Below are 19,359 nucleotides of genomic sequence, written 5' to 3'. Positions count from 1 at the left end.
CAGGCATTTAAAGCTGGGCATAGTGGTGCAGGTCTGTAATCTCAGTGTTCTGGGAGACCGAGGCAGGAAGATTAAACCTTCTAGCCTGAGGATGGAGACATTGTCTCAAAATAAGGATACAAGAGAGGTTGAGGATGTAGCTTAGTTCAGAGGCTGTAGATTCAATATCTAGTGCGATAAAAAAGCATGTGTGAGAGAAAGCACTGGCCCCTGGACAGTGCTTCTCAGGAATTCCTGCTGCTGCTAAGTTTCTCTATCCTCTTAAATGGGACAGTGTTAAGTTTCCCTGGAGAGTAGTACGGCCTCAGCGTTGTCCTTACTGAGATCAAGAGTCTAGTTTGACCATGAAGTTGAGTCTTGGAAAGGTGAGATGGGCCCAGTGTTGGCAATGGTCCTGCCAGGACCTTATCCTTGCTGTACACTGCTAGCTTCCTTGCGGCTGGCTGCCACATTATTTAGCTAATGCATGAGCAGCAGCAGAGGAGTCCCATTCAAACTGAGCTGCCAGGGTTCCATGTTCCTCCCCACCAGCCCTTGTCTTCACCACATCTTTACTGCCCACTTGTTCTCTAATGTAATTTGAGTCTGTAGGTGATGCAATGCTACTTATCTTAAAAGCCTGACCTTGAATCTTTCAGGGCTGTATGTATCTACCAGGAAGCACCATCAAAGAGATTGCTACAAACCCAGAAGAAGCAGGGAAGTTTGTCTTTGAAATTATTCCAGGTAGGTGCATTCCAGATTAATTCCCAGAGATGAGAAAGAGCTGTGTTACATTTTCCCATCTTAATTCTGGGTCCTGGAAGACAAGGTTTCAGAGAGTCCTTCAACCAATGAATCAATCTGTTAGGATCTCATGATGGTTCTGTGTGTATTTAGTGGACCTGTCCTACTTGATTAACTATCATCGAGGACCCCAGTAATGCCCAGGAACCAAGCAAGTGCACATTCATGTTAACTCTGAAAGCATTTCATAAGCTTGGAGCCAGGTCTCTGGGACATTAATGTGAAAAGTGTGTCATCTCTTCCTAACCCAAAGGAGCTCAGTCTAGAAAGCAAGTTGGACCATAAAAATACAAATTTAACCATGTCAGATTGCCTTTTGGGTGGGTTGAAGATGGCCAAAAGTCGGTAGTCATGTGCGAGGGAACAGGGCCTAATAAAAACGATGGCTTCCACTTGCTAGGCACTTAGCATGTGCTGTGTCCTGTTTGTCATGTATGAGGTGTGATTAAAAAATACGGTGAATGTTTAACTTAAAACGTTATTACAGTAAGAGATACATTACCATCAATTCCTCTCAGATGCACCTACCCCACCATGCTTGCCACTCTTTGAAGCTGTCCCAGAAATCTCTTCACATCTTTAGTTGTGCTGTCTTGACTCCCCTGGTGTACCTCTCATGGTCATTCTGACTTGGGGAAGGAACCAGAAGTCTCACAGCACCAGATCTAGTGAATGAGGTGGTGAGGGCATACCGCAATGTTTTATTTGACAGAAATTGCTGTAAACATTTTGAATTTGTTTGGCACATTCCAACAGCCATGAAAACAAATGCATGAAGGGACATTCCAGAGCTGCTTCCAAAAGTGACAAGAACAATGGGACAAGTGTACCTTTGCACCATGGTACACTTCTATTGGCTCAGTTCTATTACCTGTAAAATGCAAATAATGTACCTCCCTATTATAGTTCAAAGTGATGCTGTGTTTCCTAGGGTATCTTTTATTTATTTTTAACCCCCCTTCCTTCTAGGGTATCTTTTAGCTCTCCTCCAAGTTTAAAATGAAAGTAGTAAACTAAGTCCTCATAAGCTTCATATGTCCGTTAACTAAATGTTGAGAATTTACCACTTTCAAGGATTTCTGTGGTCAGGAGAATAGTGATCTGAACAGGAAACACTAATATTGTGAGAAAGACACACTTGCATGCATTGTTCCTCTCACACTGGGCTGCTCTCCCATTCTGAATCCCTGCAACTGAGCTTGGGTTGGCTTAGGATAGTATCCATGGTTGGCCTGATAACCGGAAGTCTACATGTCAGATTCTGTCACCTCATAATACTGAAATTGCACCATGAACTTCCTCTTCTTTTTGGTAAGAAATGGCTTCTATCCACAGAAGCAGCCCTCAGCAAAAGTTACAGGGTCCTGCATGCTGCGCCAGCCCTGCCCCCGGGGGGTGCTGAGCCAGTGACAGAGTCCAGGCGTGGAGGTGCATGCCTGTCATACCAGCACTGGGGAGGCTAAAGACAGTAGGATCACCCCAAGTCTGATTTGCTGATTTGCATAATGAGACCCTGTACCAAATACACAAGTGGAAAAAAAAAGTTATTCCAATTTAAACCATTGTGATAAATAATTTGTAGAATTGGAGCTTCTGCAATGTACTGTTAAAGTACATAGATACCTAAGTCCACTGAGAATCACTAAATGATGGCCTTGTGTTACTTGACTGGCAGTGCTTCATCAAACCAGGGAATCAGTTCAGGTTCAGCCTCCCTTCCTTTCCTCTTGCTCTGCCTCCAGTCCCTTCAGTCCAAGACTTTCATATGTACCACTTTTTCCTCCAGCCTCAGGAGATCTGAATCGAGCAGCACAAGACTCATATATCCTCATGGCCAGTTCCCAGGCAGAGATGGAGGAGTGGGTTAAATTCCTCAGGAGAGTTGCTGGCACACCATCTGGAGGTAAGGACCTTGCAGGCTTTCCTGGGCAGATGTCTGGAGCTATGAGGGATGAACAGGAGGCAGTTCCAGATGTGATTATTCCTTGAAAGATCATAGGACCAGAGAATAACTCTAGAACCATGACCATAGTCATGGTCATGGTCAAGTTCTCCATTGAGTGAAAGAAAAAGAAGGTCCAGAGCATTTAGCTTCCCTGCTGGGTCACCTCAAAGAGCCAACCTCAGATCAGTTGGAAAGGTAATAAGTTGTTTGCATAGGTCAACAAATGCCTGTGATGCTCAAAGCTATCATTTCTCCTTTGTGGACCAAGGCATTATCACCTGTGAAGTGCATAGGTGGGACCAGCCAACCCAGGTTCCCATACCACTGATTGAGGCACCTCTGTGGATATGTTCAGGCAGGGCACTTGAGAGACCTGAGAGGCTGATTGCAAGATCTGTATCTTAGGCTCACCTGCACAAGGGGGAAAAAAAAACTCTACAGTCCTGAAGAGGGACAGTCAAAAGTGTACATACACAGCAAAGTCTGCTTTCATGCATTTCTGGGTTGCATGACTCAAGTGTGCAAGCTCTCTAGAAATCTTGGTGATATTTCTATAGCAGAGGAAGATCCTGACTCAGAAAAAAATCCCAAAACAAAACAACAAGCTATGCAAAATAGTATCTGAAATCAATGAACATATTCTACATTTTCCTCATTTTATATAAACACAAAAGACTGCAATGCGTGAGATCACAAGACGCTGTTTTCCTTCAGATTTTTAGGAACACGCCTCTTCAGTTACCTCCAGGATAAGAGTCTGAATAGATAGCTATTCATTGACTTGTTGTCTCTTATTTTTAGAAGTCATTTGTGAATGCTTTCATGGGTTAAATACCAAGTTGATTTGATTTCCCAGCAATTTCTTTCAAACAGTATAAGTATACCAAAAAATTTTGATATAAATTTTTTAAAAAAGTTTTAAACTATCAAAAACATTGTTATGGTTATTTTCTCAACCAATATTCATAGGTTTATACATTTTTTCTGGGATCATAAATATAGAATATATATAACTGAATACATTTTATTTTATAACTTAAGAATTTCTCCATGTTGTTATAGAACCATAATTGATATAGCTCAGGGATTAGATGGTTATAAGGGATAGAAGCCATGGGCAAAGATAGAAAACCACAAAGAGGGCTTTACAGGGTAGATATAGGAACTACTCAAGGAAACCATCAACAAAACCTTCCAGGGAGCTTCACAAGGGGCAGGGCAGGAAACTGATCATGGACACTGAGCTTATCCAGTCAGTTTCTCTGGGACTACAGTTTCTCACTCTCTTTTTCTTCTAACCCTGGCTGCTTTTGTCCAGCCATCAGGTCCCTTGTGCTGTCCCTGTCCCGAGTGCTGCTATGCCAGCCCCAGATTTCCTATGCTTTTTCCCAAAGCACCAGACCTGGACTGATGAGATCAGTTCCCGCAACCCCTCCCCAAACTTCTGAGGAAGAAATTCTCTTTATCTCACTCAGCTCCTGAGATAGAGGAGTTCAGCAGTGGACCCCAGGTCCTGGAACAGCAGTCTGCTGTGGCCTGTGACCCTCCACTACAGATGTGGAGAAAAGAAGTGATATGAATGGGACAGCCAAACCCAGGAGGCCTGCCATGCCACCTCTAACACTGGCGTCCTTGTTGTACTTTGTGTCTAGATGTCCCCCAAAGCCTCTTGTGGTCGATAGATGGGGCTTCTTTGAGAGGGGGCTGGATCTACAGTGTGCGATGCTGGGATTAAGGATGCGTGATTACTAAATGAGCCCACTGGTGTGACATAGTTCTGGGTGTGGATATTGGAAAGACAGCTCCCGATAAATGCTACCTGCCCCAAGGGTATGGAGAATACAAGGGACAGAAAGAGGGCTGCTGTTCTTGCTTGCTGCTTGCTTCTGTGCTGCTTCACTGCATTCTTGCCTTGCTGCCTTCTGCCCACCATGAACCATTTCTCCTCTGTGATGCCTGTCTGCCATGCCACCCTGCCTTAGAGTCAGCCATCTATGAACTGCACCCTCTACAAGCTGAGTTAAAGGACTTTCCCTCCTTTATCTTTGGGCATCGGGGATTTGTTTCAACAATGAAAAACTAGTGACAGTCCCATTACAGCTCAATATATATAGCTTTATTAACCATTCCCCATACCCTAAATACAATGCTTACTTTTTAAAAAGCTGCTATTTTGGTTTTATGTATTAAGGCTTGACTGTACATTATTGCAGACTGGATAAACTTGGCTGTGGCCTTCTTTATCACTCTAAATTATGAGATGGGAGCCCTGCTGACATTTTCTGCTGTCCCCATGCTAGGCTTTAGGAAGCCTGCATTGAACAAGAGTAGCAGAAGCCACCTAATTATGTACCTGTTCTGAGTCAAAACGCTCCCTATGTACTTTCAGTAGGAGCTGCGCCTTCTACAACGCGTGGCCGAGTCTGCCGCGGTGAGCTGCTTCACTCTGTCTTGCCACACTGGGGATTTCTCCCTCACCCCACCCCAAGGCCACCACCCAATGAAGTAAGTCAAGCGTGAGTCCTGTAGGTGGTGGAAAGTCCGTGGCTGGGGAAATCAGAGCGCAGCACTGCTTATATGCTCAAAGAGCAGCAATGGTTCTAATGGGGCATCTGGGGTGTTTTTAAAGTTACTCTTTGAACCAGTATCGTGGATCCCAGAATTGGAAGGAGTTCGAAGATGACAGTTTGCCATCAATAGCCACTGAGCAAACAGGATGTTTGTTCTTCCTGTTCACAAGTCAGGAAGCTTCAGTCCTAAGAGAATAGATGACCCATCTAAAAGGATAGGTAGTGTGAGGTCTAGGGCAAAGGCACTTTTGATTCATACCTCCTGCAAAGCATCCTTATATTAACAGGGGATGCCCCCCAAATATTAAAAATCACAGAGATACTGCAGCTGCCTATTTTAAGCCTTCCATGCAATTTCCTGTGACTTTTTCTGCTTTGAATCTGCCAAATTCTCACTAGCTTCCCAACTGCAAACCAAGTTAAGAAGAAATCCTTGCTTGTCCAAATCACAGCCATGGCCCCTAAACTCGCCTCCCCATTCTCATCCCCTCCTCTCTCTAGCTTGCTTTCATTCATTCAGAGTGAGCTTGTTAACCTGTCATCCAGGACACTCCTCTGCTCAACACCTGTCAGCTTTCTTTCTTACTCAGGGTAAAAATCAAAAGCCTTGTACTGACTTACCCAGGGCAGCCTGCACCATTTATGTATCTATTCTTGTTTTCTAGAAACTTCTACCATGCTAGTTCCACCCAGTTTCACTAATCCCTTCAAACATCAGAGGTATGCTCTTCTGTCGGGGCCTTTGCACTTCCTTTTTTACATTTTTTAAAAATCTGTTTTTCCGTTTATGTATTTGGTACAAGGTCTCACTACACAGCTTGGACTTGTAGTGATCCTCCTGTTCTCAGCTTACCCAGCCCTGGGATTACAGTTGTGCAGCAATACACCCAGATTCGTTCATGTTATGCAGGCCGGGGGTCGAACCCTGGTCTCTGTGCTTGCCAAAGCAGGCACTTAGTCCACTGAGCTATCTCACTGGCCCTGCGCTTCCATTTGTCCTAGGATCCCCTTGTGCCTGGTAGTCACATGGCTTAGCCTCTTGATTTCTTCAGATATTTGCTCAAAAATCATCTCAGTAAGATCATCACCTTCTCCTGATTATTCTGTGTAACATCCACACCTTCCCTAGCATGTATTCTTTTCTAACATAGTAAATATTTTACTCCTGATTTTGGTCATAATCTCCCTGGATTGTGAGGAAATCTTCAACCTACTTGTCAGGAATGATCATTCTCTAATTCCCCCACCTCATATTGTATCCCAGAATCTAAACAGTGCTGGAGATAGCAGGGGTTTCACAAGCATGCATCAGGTGAAAGGCTGAAGGACAGGGCTCTCGTCCCACCACAGTGTCCTGTCCCACTCCTTCTGGTCACCCCCTCTCCACTACATGATCAGGAGCTCATCTGAGAAGTGGCTCACTGAACAAGTTGCTCCCTCTAGAATTATCTGCCTCCAAACTTGTCCACAATGTGCCTTAATGAAGGTCCTTATGGCTCTCAGACGTCCTTAAAGAGTCTGAGAAAAGCTATAGAAACATACTCACAACTTTGCCTTTAACAGTAGGCTGTTTTCAGACATCTGTAGCCCATCAGAACAGCATAACCCGTAACAATGCTGCAGACCTAAGGCCTCTTCCGGCCCCCGACTGCCAGTCTACTCCTTTCGTCCTTGACCTGAGAGACACTACTGGCTTTGCGGAGCTCCCTTCCTCCCCGCTCAGCTCCCCCTGCCTCACGGCTGGCCTGCAGCTCTGCACAGCTTGGAGAGCAGCTCCAGGGCACTCAGCTTTCTCAGGGCTTCCTAACCCTCTCCTCAGGGCCTGGCTGGAAATTTAGACCAACTCTGCCTGAGAAGTTCTGCTGCAATTCTGATTTTTCTGGTTCAAATAGGAGAAAGGCAGCAGAGGCCTCTGCAGCTCAGTTTCTGAAGATTCCTTCCCAGTTCACTGATGCACCTTTTCTTCAAACAATGCCCTCCTTTTAGTAAAACAGCCAGGCTTTCCCGGGGTCCATGCAGGAGCCTGGTTCCTGCTCCCCAGGGAGCAGAAGGTCCAGGTTGCACACTGTGGTGACTCAGCCTAGGCCGTTATGACCCCTTCCCCAGAGCTGCGGCATCCAAGGGTTGGCACAGGCGATTGCTAGGAACAGAATAATGCATTCAGTTCATGTTCTGTTTTGCCTAATCCAGTTAGAAGGCCTAGGGCAGGAGCTGTGTTTTAAGTGCCTTTGTGTGCTGGCCAACACAAGGAAAATGATATGTAAATACTGAATTGTCATGTACCTGGAATGCCTTTGCTTCCTCAGATTCAAGCTCTCTGCATCCTTCAGAATGTGATTTACAATGGCAGCTCAATTTAGCCTGTCGTGGTTGCTGTCTCCATGATTCACTGTTGTTCCTTGTGGTCAGGTCCTTTCTCTCTAACTAGATAGTGGATGCTCAGTGATTTATCTATACCTCAATATATCTCTATATCTCTATATCTAGAGATATAGATCTATATTAGTGGGGATTGAATCCAGGGCCTCTGCAGTGAGCTGCATGCTCAGCCTATTTTAAAATTTGGAGACAGCGTCTTTCTGGGTCTTTAAGTTGCTTATTCTGGGCTTAAACTTAAGATCCTCCTGGGTCAGCCTCTCAGAGGGCTAAGATCACAGATGCTCATGATCATGCCCAGCTAATGTGGGGGCAGTTTTACTTATTCCACTCATTTCTTTACCTCCTTATCCCTCAGCTCTTACAGCAGCAGATGCCTATTTGTCCATTTACTCAACAACAATTTCCTGAGCATATAACATGTGCCATGTCAGCACTGAGGGCATAACAGTGGGAAGGAGAGCCAGGGTAGAGAGAAAAGAGAAGACAGAGTCCCTTCTCTCAAAAAGCTCACAATCTACTAGAAGACGCAGGAAACAGTTTTCAAAAAGCCAAGAAAAAAAAAATCATGTTCTCACTTTAAAAAGTGTCAGGGGGCTGGTGAGATAGCTCAGTGGACTAAGTGCCTGCTTAGACAAGTGCAGGGACCAGGGGTCTGATCCTGGGTCCTGCATGCTGCACCAGCCCCACGAATGAGTCTGGGTGTGGTGGCATGCCTCTATAATCCCAGTGCTGAGGAGGCTGAAAACAGGAGGATCATGATGAGTTTGATCTGTATAGTGAGACCCTGTACCAAATACATAAAATGAAAAAGAAAGAAAGAAAGAAAAGAAAGGTGTCAGGAAGGAAAATCAGATGGTTCCATGTGGGAAAATACAAATGTTTGCCAAGATCATGGAAGGATTTCCTGAGTTAATGACAATGAAGCTTAACTCTGAAGGGTTGGCGTAGAGTTACCAGCCAGAGAAGGGGAAAGAACAATGGTGTCTCAGGCAGAGGTAACAGCAAGTACAAAGGTCCTGTGGTAGAAAAGAGAACAGGCTGTGGGGTGAGGGGAAGGAGTTTTATAGAGGATGTTGGTCTGCATCCTAAGATAGGGGCCGGAACGGTTTAAGCAAGAAGGCTATAAAGTTAGCTTATATTTAAAGGATCATTCTCGTCGCTCTGTAGAGAATGGCTTAGGCTGTAGGTAATAGATCAGAGTGAAGGCAGAAGACCAAGTATGACGCTCAAGCTGTCATCCCTGCAAGAAGGTACAGATGGTGGCTGGAACACAGGTGGTGGCAGTGGAGGTGAAGAGAAATGAACGGGTTTGCACAATCACTCGGAAGCAGCGTTGCCAGGATGTGGGAGTGACTTCCACATGGCGGGAGAAGGTGGTGGCTGTGATGCGGGCTCCAATCTGGCCCTCTGCCGGGTAAAGGGATGAACACGTGTTGGCAGCACGCCTCAGCTCTGGGCTGCTTCCTGGTAACCTTGCTCCTGCCTGTCCCTCTGCGGTGCTGAGTGCGGCCCAGGCTCTGGGGCTCTGGCGGCAGCACTGTTGGCTCAGTCTTCTAGCAGGAGCCGGACCCTCTGTCTACCCGGCAACCTGCCCCCAACAGCATTATCTACGAAGGCCTGGCAACTCTGAAAGCATTTCCCGGGAAAGGTGGGCTGGCTTCATAAATGCTAAGTGAACTCCTGTGTTCCTGCCAGGCACGTTGATATATGGGGCGGTGCTGCCCAGGGCTTGCGTGCACAATTCCTTTCTTTCTTTATTTTTTAAAAACCCGCCTCCATGATATCCTCTGAATGGCAGTTGACAATTAGCTGCTAAGTAAAAGGAGGCACTTATTTTTATTGTGGCCTTGACAGCTTTATGTTCACTCTTTAAAAGCCAAGAGTCCTGTGTATAAAGGTGAGGGGGGTGGCGGCGTGGGAGGGAGGGAGGGCGGTCGGGCAGGTGCCGACAGATCCCAGGGCTCCATCCGGGAGTCAGAGCCCGGCTGCTGTGTGTGTGTGTGCAGGCATGTGCTGATCTGAATCCAGGGAGGACAGTTCTCCCAGCCAGAGAGGCGAGGAGGACAGGGCGGCCCCAGGGGCCGTGGAGTTCTGGGGCTCTGCCATGCCTCGGATCCCGGGGATGCCGCGCTGGGCCCTGGGCTGTGGGTTTCCCGCCCTGGCGCTGCTCTTCTGCTGGGATTTCAGAAAGAAAACTCCCAAGCTCCGGAAGCAAGGTATTTCTTCCCCGTGTTGCAGTTCAGCTTGGCTCCTACTTTTCTCAGGTCCCCTGTCAGGGGTGGTGGTGCCCTTGGAGCTAGGCTCCCAGGAGACAGCACCAATGCTGGCTGGAGGCCACGGGGTTGGGGGGGGACTTCCCTGGGTTTGGGGTGCAGAGGGGCTGTTTCTTGAACTCAAGAGTGTTTGAGTGATGCATCACTGGAGAAGCAGGATTGAAGATCTTTCTGTTCCTGCTTCCCCAGGCCAAGGTAGGGTCCTGGGGTTTCTAGTCAATCTGGGCTGGACTTTGGGGCCAGATGGGCAGAATGGGGTGTGAAGAGAAGTTCCCCTTTGTGTTTGCTTAGAGTGAGGCGCCTGCTGTGCAAAGCTTCAGTCTGGGGTGGGGGGACAGACGGCTTGAAATGGTTCAGAGGCACCGGGGCGCAGGAAGTACCCAGGGTCTCAGCCGGAGCACCTCCCTTTGAGGTTTGCTGGTGTCTGAATTTTTATTCCACTGCCCTTGCACAAAGGGCATTAAAGGACTGAATACTGAATCGTGGGGTGATGGTTCAGTATGATTCAGACGCCCTCTGGCAGATTATCCGTGTCTCAGTTTTTCCACCTGTAAAATGGAATATCTACTTTGTGGAGCTTTTGTGAAGACTGAACAAGACAGCATACTTAAGAGCATCTGAGGCAGTTCCCAATGTAAATTAACTTTATTCAATCTGCCAATTATTATTATGTTACCTTTTAAAGTTATAATAATTATGTAATATATAATAATTATAACTGATTAATTACATGGTATAACTGATATGACAGAAACACCTCTGCTTTTGACGACTGCCTCAAACAGATGATGAGTTCAGAGTGATTGTGCTGCTGCCAGGGGACAGAAACCCCTGGGGAGGAGTGGCACACCCTGGGCAGCCGACCCAGAGGAGCCCAGGTTTGGCTTCCTGCTGTCCTTGTGCTGAGGAGGATGTTTAAGAAACTCCTGCCCCACTGTCTTCCATCACCACCTCCTGGCTTTCCCGCGGGCTCCCTGTGGCCATCCATGCAGAGCCAAGGGGTGGAGATAAAGATCCAGAGATCAAAGATGAGCACCGTGTAGGACTGCATCTCTGGAGTTCCAGGGATGTTTGCGCTTGCAGCCTCCTCGGATGAAATCGGAGAGGAGAGTAACAAAATCTGCCCCAGACAAGCCACAGGACACACGGATGCTCCTTCTCTCATGTAACCAGGGACGCTGTTGAGCCTGATGCCTCTGGAGCCTGTAGCAATGCATTCTTGTAAGAGGGATGGGTTTCTAGGCTTCACCATGGGGTGATATTTAAAGCCATGAGAGTACAAGGAAGTATGTGAAGATGGGGAAGACAGGCCCTGGGACTTTTGACATTTAGAGGACAGAGCAAAAAAAGGAATCATAATTTAAGGGGACTGAGTGGGAGCAGCCAGCAGGATAAATGTGGACTGGGAGAGCAGCAAAGCAAACACCACATGAGCCGGTGTCTCAAGAAGAGGGAGGGACTTGGTGTATCCCATGTACTGAGAGCACAGCTGAGATGAATGAGAACTTAGGTCTGGGACTTACAAATGTGAAGGCCATGGCCTCCTTGACAAGAGTGGGCTTGGAACAGTGCTGAGCGGGGCGGAGAGGAGGGGAGTGGGAGGGAAGGGAAGCAGCAGCAGGTAGCGGTAGCTCCTGGAGCACTGGCCCATCACGTGCCGTCTCCGAGCCAGGGGACAAAAATAGATGGGAAGCCAGACAGGCTGTCTGCCTTGGAGAAGCCCACAGGCCAGTGGAAGAGAGAGATGATTAATAAATCACCATAAAACTCCACAGGAGGTGATAGATGGAGGCGCACACCGAGAGCTCCGTGAGCACTACGGAGGAAGTGACCACTTGCCTCTGAGAAGACAGCTGAGCCGGGAAAGTGGGTTGCAGGGGCTGTAGGAGGAGTCTCCTGCAAGAGGTCTTAAGAGTAAAGGCCGCTTTTCATCCTTTTCATCTTAATGCCCTGCTGCTGAAGAGCTAAGCTCCCGGCTAAGGGAGCTAATTTACAGGGTGATTTTGTGATTTCTGGTAGAAGAACTTTGCAAGATACTGAGTTACAGTAAACACACACACACACACACACACACACACACACACACACACACTACTGTAATACAAGCAGCAGCAGTGAATAAAGAGAGGCAACGTTTATTCAGAATCCACTGGTGTATTTGGAGTGAGGGTGTCACAGGTTTTTCCAAAGCTCACGGCTTTGCTAACTGGCTTAGCTGAGTGCACATACCTTGTGTTAGTGCCTTTGTCACCTCAGTGCCTGGGAGAGTTCCTGCCACCCTGCCGAACTGTTGCTTCATGTTAGACTTATAAAAGTCAGAGAGAGAGAAAGAGGGAGACAGACAGACAGAGAGATAGGCAGACAGACAGACAGACAGACAGACAGACACACACACAGATGAATATTCCTGGACCAGATATACAGATGTGTTAGTACTCAGTTTGTAATTGATATTCATACTTTCCCAAGGGAAGTATCTTCAATAAGAATAAAAGAAAACTGAGCTAGGATTCCATGTAATGATACAATAAAGAAACAAGCAGGAGACAGGGAGCAGTGAAGGGGACCAAAAGGAGCCATCAAGGGGACAGGAAGAGAAATGTGCATTTTATAGCCACTCAGGAGAAGGTCTTTAGAGAGGGACAATCGCCAGATGCTCAGTGGGCAGAAAGCTGGACTCACGTGGGCTCCAGTAATTATAATGCTGAGAAAGAGTGCCTCCAGGAAGGTGTGGAAGGGTTGGACACTGCCAGAAAGCACCACTGAGAGGACACTCAAGACCTTCCCGAGAGAGGACAGGGACACACTCAGAGGAGGAAGGATGGGGAGGCAGGGACTGCTGGCGAGGGAGTCCACTCATGTTCTTCAGCTGGGAGGAAAGGGAAGGGGAGCCAAGGTCACCTGCTGAGCCAGAGAGGGGTGGGGAGCTCAAGGGGTGCAAAGACTTGAGACCACCAAGGCCTTACCAAGGTTGGATCCATAGTGCTCATTGCGTGACAGTGTCTGGATCCCTCATTTCTCTCTGTGTAGCTGAGGGTAGTAGAAATAGCAGAATGGGATGTTGGAAAATGACTGTATTGGTGGCAGTGACATGGGGATGGCTGTGGCCAGACACAGGAGGAGGCTGAGGGACTCGTGTGAGAAGCAGAGGCCAGCTTCCCAATGCTCACCCTTATACCAATTTGGGCCATCTTTCCCCTTCGCAAACCAGTGGGCCCCTGGAGTCCAAGTTTCAACACCTCCCTCAGGCCCTCTCCCTGAGGGCCTCCTCCTCAAAGGGAATTTCCCAAATGTCACATGTTTTTTGTGTGTGGTGTTTTTTTTTTTTTTTTTTGTACTAGGAATTAAAACCACTGCCTTCATGCTGAACTGTATCTCCAGCCATTTTTAATTTCTTATTTGAAGAAAAAGTCTTACTAAATTGCTAAGTTTCTCAGGCTGTGCTCAAACAGGGGATCGTCCTGCTTCAGCCTCCCAGAGCGCTGGGACCACAGGTGTGTGTCACCACACCCAGCTTACAGGTCATATCATTTAGCAGATTTGGGTATCCAGCTCCTCCCACAGATGAGTAGGAGCCTAACTTCACAGTTACCTTCCCTGGTTGTTTCTCACCACCATTTGGGTGGTCCTTTCCTTCCATGCCTGAGTGGTAAGAAAAGCAAAGAAAGATCCGGGTTTCCCCTATCTCTGGTATGTGTATCCCTTTCCATGATCCCCACACAAAGCAGAGCACATTGTGGGACCCTTGGCAACCACTAGGGTGCAAGGAGAGAAATTTTCCAAGAAGATGCTCACTAGCGTTTCAACGAGCGAAATGCCCAGATCATCATCCTGTATGGAAAATACTTGCAGACAAAAGGATTTATTAACTCATTCAACAAAAGTTTTTCTTGTGCCAGGCATTATGCTAAACACTGGGGATGAAAAAATATCCCCCCACCACCAGTATTCCTGGCCTCAGGGGCCTGTGGCCCTGCAAGGTACACTGGTGCACACAGACTACAGTGTGGCATGGGTGGGGAGGTGTGAGATGGGATGGGGAGGTGCAAGATGGGATGCGGAGGTGTGAGGTAGGATGGGGTGCACAAAACAGGAAGTGGTCTCTCTGTGCAGGACCCAGAGAAGGCCTGGCAGAGACAAGGGTAGTTGAGAGAGGTCAGGGAGGACATAGGATTTCACCAGCCAGGAAGGGAGAGGACAGACTGTAGAATTAAAAACCTGACCTCAGGGTCAGGCTCATGTGCAGTCTCATTGCTCCTCTCTCTCATTCCACACCCCCATCTCCAATCTGCTCACTTCTCCTCCGAAGCATCTCTGAAGTCCACCTGTTCCTCTCCGGTCTCACAGCCACAACCTGTCATTGGACTAGTATCCACCCATCTTCCCTGGCAAAGCTTAATTTACCAATGAAGCTATATATTAACACACCAGGGCAGTGGTGACTTATCTATGGCATGCATGTACCCCAGTGGGCTGTTTGTATCACTGAAAGCTCTAAAAGTTTCGCCATCATGCACTAGGGTCTGCGAGGGAAGCAATGGGTGAAGTTATTACTGGAACAGCAGCAGGCTGTGGGCATCAAATTGAGGGCCCACTCAGCGGCACAATCAATTAAATTTCATATGTGGGTATCTATTCCATTATGCCCACTACCTTTGTATTCAGTTTTCTTTCCAAGTTTTTAAGTGGTTTTTTAATTGAGACTGAGAGCTCACAGAAAGAAGGCAGTAGAGGCATGGCAGGATGTCACACTAAAAATAGGTGGATGCCTAGCCTGTCTGAGGATTACCAGGTTTGGTTTCCAAACTTCAGCCACAAAGATGTTTAGACTAATAACATCTTATTTTTTTTCTTTTTCCATAGTACCAGAGATTGAACTCAGGACCTTGTGCTTGCCAGGCAAGCACTTATTCCACTGAGCTATCTCCCAGGCCCCTAAGCTAATAAAATCTTGAAATATAATAAGTCCAACAGAGAACAGCCTGGCAGAGGCAGCTGAGATGAGATCTGACCTCCTCCTACCCCTGCACCTGAAGCAGCAAGGGCGGGGCTCTGAGGGCCACCCAGGCTTTGAGGGGGTATTCAAGGAACACCTCTGAGGCAGCTGGCTGGGGCAGAAGGGTGTTCAAAACCAGAGCTACCGTGCTCAGGGAGACTAGTTCTGAGGAAGGTAAGTAATCAGGAGGATTTTGAAAGTGGTAAAAAGGAGAGATGCTGGTAGGTATGGGCCAGAGGGAGGGCTGGGAGGACCAGAGGATTCCAGAGACTGGTGCAGCTGGAGCGGATGGTACAGGTGAAATCCATATGAATTAGGATCTGGTGAAAGGGGACCAGCCAGAGAGAGAGAGAGAGAGAGAGAGAGAGAGAGAGAGAGAGAGAGAGAGAGAAAGCATAGTGGGGAGAACTCCAGGACTGCACAGACAGGCATCTTAGGAATCCTAGTGCTGGGTACAGTAGCATCTCCATTGTGACAGAGGGAAGATAGGGTAGGACAGAAGGGAAGCCAGGACTTGCCTGCTGAGCCTCCACATAGTGCAGAGCGTGGGAGTGTGGTGGGATAATAAGGAGGCAACGATTGATTGTCCTCATTGAGAAACTAATTCTGTTCCGGGCAGGGGCGGAGAAATTATGGAGCTGAGTGCTGACAGGGCCAGCGCCGAGCCAAAGCAAGCTTGCTTTGTTGGAGGCTATGCGATTTGGAAAAATAGTTTGGGAAAGCAATTTGCATACCGTCAGGTCACAAAAATGTTCAAACCACTTGACCCTGTAGTTCTCCATGTAGGAATTTGCCCTAGGGAAATAGTTCAAAAGGATGAAATACTGGTGTTTATCCATCTAAATGTTAATATACGAAGCGATTAATTAGGCATTATGCGTTTGTAGCGCATACATTCCAGGAACTTGGTGAGTACGTGTTCAGCGTGGCTGTGTTTATGATAGTCGGACATAGTAAAGAGCCTGAATTATTTTAAGCACTACCACAGTCTACTATGGTCTTGAGTCAGTCATGAGATGACACTATTATGCTTTCATACTCTGGATGCAGTCAGAAGTCAGAGCAGCCCGCTTGTTGCTGCGGTTTCCCACATTCTCTGGCGTTTACTGTCTGGGCTTGAATTCTGACAGGGCCATGCCCTGCGCTGCCCGATGCGACAAGCTCACCAGTACCTGTAAGGTCCAGGGTCTGTCACAGTGAAGTGGGCCTGACTGTGCTACCAACTCAGTGGTTTGGGGTCTGCATGAAATGACAAAAGGTGTGTGAAGAGTGTGACAGGACACCTGGCACACAAGTCCTCTGTAAAAGCCAGCTGCTATTTTAAATATGTATACTAAAATGTGGATCAGTAAAAAAGAGAAAGACTGACAGGGACTGCCTCCCATTTATAACTGCCACATTTGTAGACCCGGAAATACTGTACTTAGTGCTCCATGTTCTGCTTGTGTCACTGGGCTAAATACTTTAGCATCATGGTTGACACACAGCGCTTTGCCCCACCAGTTAATTCAGGCCAACTCTGAATGATGAGTGGGTCCTGTGTCATCTCTTCCAGCGGTCTTTGGCCAGCGCTTGGATGAGACTGTAGCCTATGAACAGAAGTTTGGCACCCACTCAGTACCCATCCTGGTGGAGAAGTGTGCGGAGTTCATCCTGGAGCATGGCATGAATGAAGAGGGCATCTTCCGCCTGCCCGGGCAGGACAACCTGGTGAAGCAGCTGAGAGATGCTTTCGATGCCGGGGAGCGGCCCTCTTTTGACAGGTATGCTGTGCTCAGGAGCCTGCATCTGCCTTGTCCTCCACCTGTGGCTTGCCTGAGAGGACCGCTCTATCCCTGCTGAGCCATGGGACTGGCACAGATGCTTCTGAGATCCCTGGCTTATGACAGAAGGCATCTTAGTTCTATTCATAGTTCAGAATTTGAGAAAGATGGTGTGAGCTGAAATTGCAGCCTTACTGGGAGGATTCCAATGACATTTAGGATGTAGCAGAAGGGGATGTGCAGAGTGGGGAGATAGCTGGCACCTACCCTCAGGCCTACCCTTGGGCAGATGAGAAACTTGGAAGAGCTGAGCTGGCTGTACAAGCACACAGCATGAGGGAGACTGCACAAACCAAGATCCAAGGGTACCGGTGGTTCTTCTCAGCTTTCCATAAGTGGCCGGGAAGAGGATTTCTCCTAACTTTCTGAGCCCACAGTACTGCATGATTCTGAACTTTTTAGGGGGAGTCCATACTATGGCAGGACCCCAGTGCTCTCCCAAGTCTTCTGTGTGGAGCTTGCTCTTCCCTATTTGAGGCCTATCAGGTACAGAGATACTGCCTCCCACCACCCAACTCCCCGCCTCCTCCAGCCACCTAACAGAGAGCTCTTTCTTATAACCCCCACCCCAACCTTGTGCACCCGTGTCTACTGTACAGTGTTCATCAGAGTACTTGCCCTGTATTTGCCCTGCAGGCATAAGACTGATTGCACTTTCCAAATCATTAGTCCATAGACTTTGAGTCTTAGTAAGAAACCCCTTGAGTCTATCTGGTTTCTCCCAGACCTCATTTAAGACAGAAGAATAAGGCTGAGCCTGGGAGGATTATGAAAGCCTCAGGGTCAGGCTCATGTGCAGTCTCATTGCTCCTCTCTCTCATTCCACACCCCCATCTCCAATCTGCTCACTTCTCCTCCGAAGCATCTCTGAAGTCCACCTGTTCCTCTCCGGTCTCACAGCCACAACCTGTGATTGGACTAGTATCCACCCATCTTCCCTGGCAAAGCTTAATTTACCAATGAAGCTATATATTAACACACCAGGGCAGTGGTGACTTATCTATGGCATGCATGTACCCCAGTGGGCTGTTTGTATCACTGAAAGCTCTAAAAGTTTCGCCATCATGCACTAGGGTCTGCGAGGGAAGCAATGGGTGAAGTTATTACTGGAACAGCAGCAGGCTGTGGGCATCAAATTGAGGGCCCACTCAGCGGCACAATCAATTAAATTTCATATGTGGGTATCTATTCCATTATGCCCACTACCTTTGTATTCAGTTTTCTTTCCAAGTTTTTAAGTTGTTTTTTAATTGATCAAGAGATGCAGGTGGGCTGCTGCTAAGATGGTGCAAATGACCTACCAAAAGGAAAGAAGTGGCTGCTGAGATTTGCCAAATAACTGCCTTGGGCTTTAGCATGGACACCATCAAGTCAACATGGGTGGTGAGGTCAAGTCTTTGATTCCCATAAAATTCTGTGGGCTAGATGGGGGAAACTGCCACTCCTGGTCAACAGTTCTACCTCTAGAACTGAGAAATAGAAGGGCTCTTCAGGTCCTCTCCAGGCTGCCTTGTGTGTCCTGTGACAAAAGGACAGATTTGGGGCATCAGATTAGAGAAGGAGAGACTGGCTCTTTTTTATTCTTGTTATTTATCTACATTCTGGCATACATAGGGTTCCAGGCTTCAGGTTCTGAGTGTGGTATCCCATAGTCTTTCTCTGTGGGTGTGGCTGTGGACTCAGCAGAATTCATCTCAATGCCCAGCTTCCATTTCTTTGCTCTTTGGGATACGCTATCAATGCCTAATATCACGTTGAATGATAGATTTTTAAGATTACTTTTATGATTTTTAAGATTACTTTTCTGATCTGACCTTTAAGATAAATGCAGAGGACAAACAAAATTATTAAAATTCTAGAGGTGATGCAGCAGCCTCCAAGTCTGACTGGGAGTCCAGCAGTGTGTTCCTGGACCACGATGGTCTGCGAACCCTGAGCCGCTCAGTCCTCCTCCCACCCCCTTTCCCCTTTCTCCTGTCCTGTTCCACCAGCTCCAGCCCCCGCACATGTCTCCGCTGCTCACTACACCACATATAGTTCAGGTGCCACAGTTCCAAGGCTGATCTCTTCCTCTTCTTTCCATGCCAGATTTGTTCTCAGGAGACCATTCAAGACTGGTTGCTGTCACTTTCAAGGTCTTTTGCCAGTTTCATTGATCTCTCTTCAGTTGGCTTCGTGAAACGTTACTGTGGTTGCAGCTTCTTTGGCCTCCCTTCCCCCATTTTCCAGACATGGATGAGTGGCTGGGGAGGGCAAGGTGGGTGGGTCGGGAGGGCAGGAAGCCCCCGTGTAGTATCCACCAATCAGGTTGGTGAGCTCCCTTATCTCCCCCATGCTGGCCTTAGCCCATTTCCACTGTAAGAGCCACCCTATCCCTCCCAGCTCATTAGAATGAAAGGAATCAGGAGTGCTTGTTGATGAACTCTAGCACAGCTGGGTCTGGGTATCATTAGATACAGAAATGCAAATGTTAAATTTCCTTCCCATCAGGCTGGATATTGGTTGATGGTGAAGTTAGTACACTTTCCATCTTGTGCATAGTGGATGAGCAGACTATAGGCACCAGTGAGCCCAGGCCAGGGGTGGC

General features: G+C 47.6%; 1 protein-coding gene across 1 annotated transcript in view; it reads left to right on the top strand.

Moving 5' to 3' along the window:
- Positions 1 to 19,359, top strand: part of Arhgap25 (Rho GTPase activating protein 25) — a 74,324-nt gene that overhangs the window by 38,936 nt on the left and 16,029 nt on the right. Inside the window, exons 3-5 of the mRNA XM_004636134.3 lie at positions 639 to 726; positions 2,573 to 2,689; positions 16,505 to 16,712. Coding sequence (XP_004636191.2) covers positions 639 to 726; positions 2,573 to 2,689; positions 16,505 to 16,712 — 413 coding nt within the window. The remainder of the gene's footprint in view (positions 1 to 638; positions 727 to 2,572; positions 2,690 to 16,504; positions 16,713 to 19,359) is intronic.

Source organism: Octodon degus, unplaced genomic scaffold (assembly GCF_000260255.1).
Source record: "Octodon degus isolate 3935 unplaced genomic scaffold, OctDeg1.0 scaffold00078, whole genome shotgun sequence".
Taxonomy (NCBI): domain Eukaryota; kingdom Metazoa; phylum Chordata; class Mammalia; order Rodentia; family Octodontidae; genus Octodon; species Octodon degus.
This window is presented reverse-complemented; position numbering and strand designations above follow the sequence as displayed.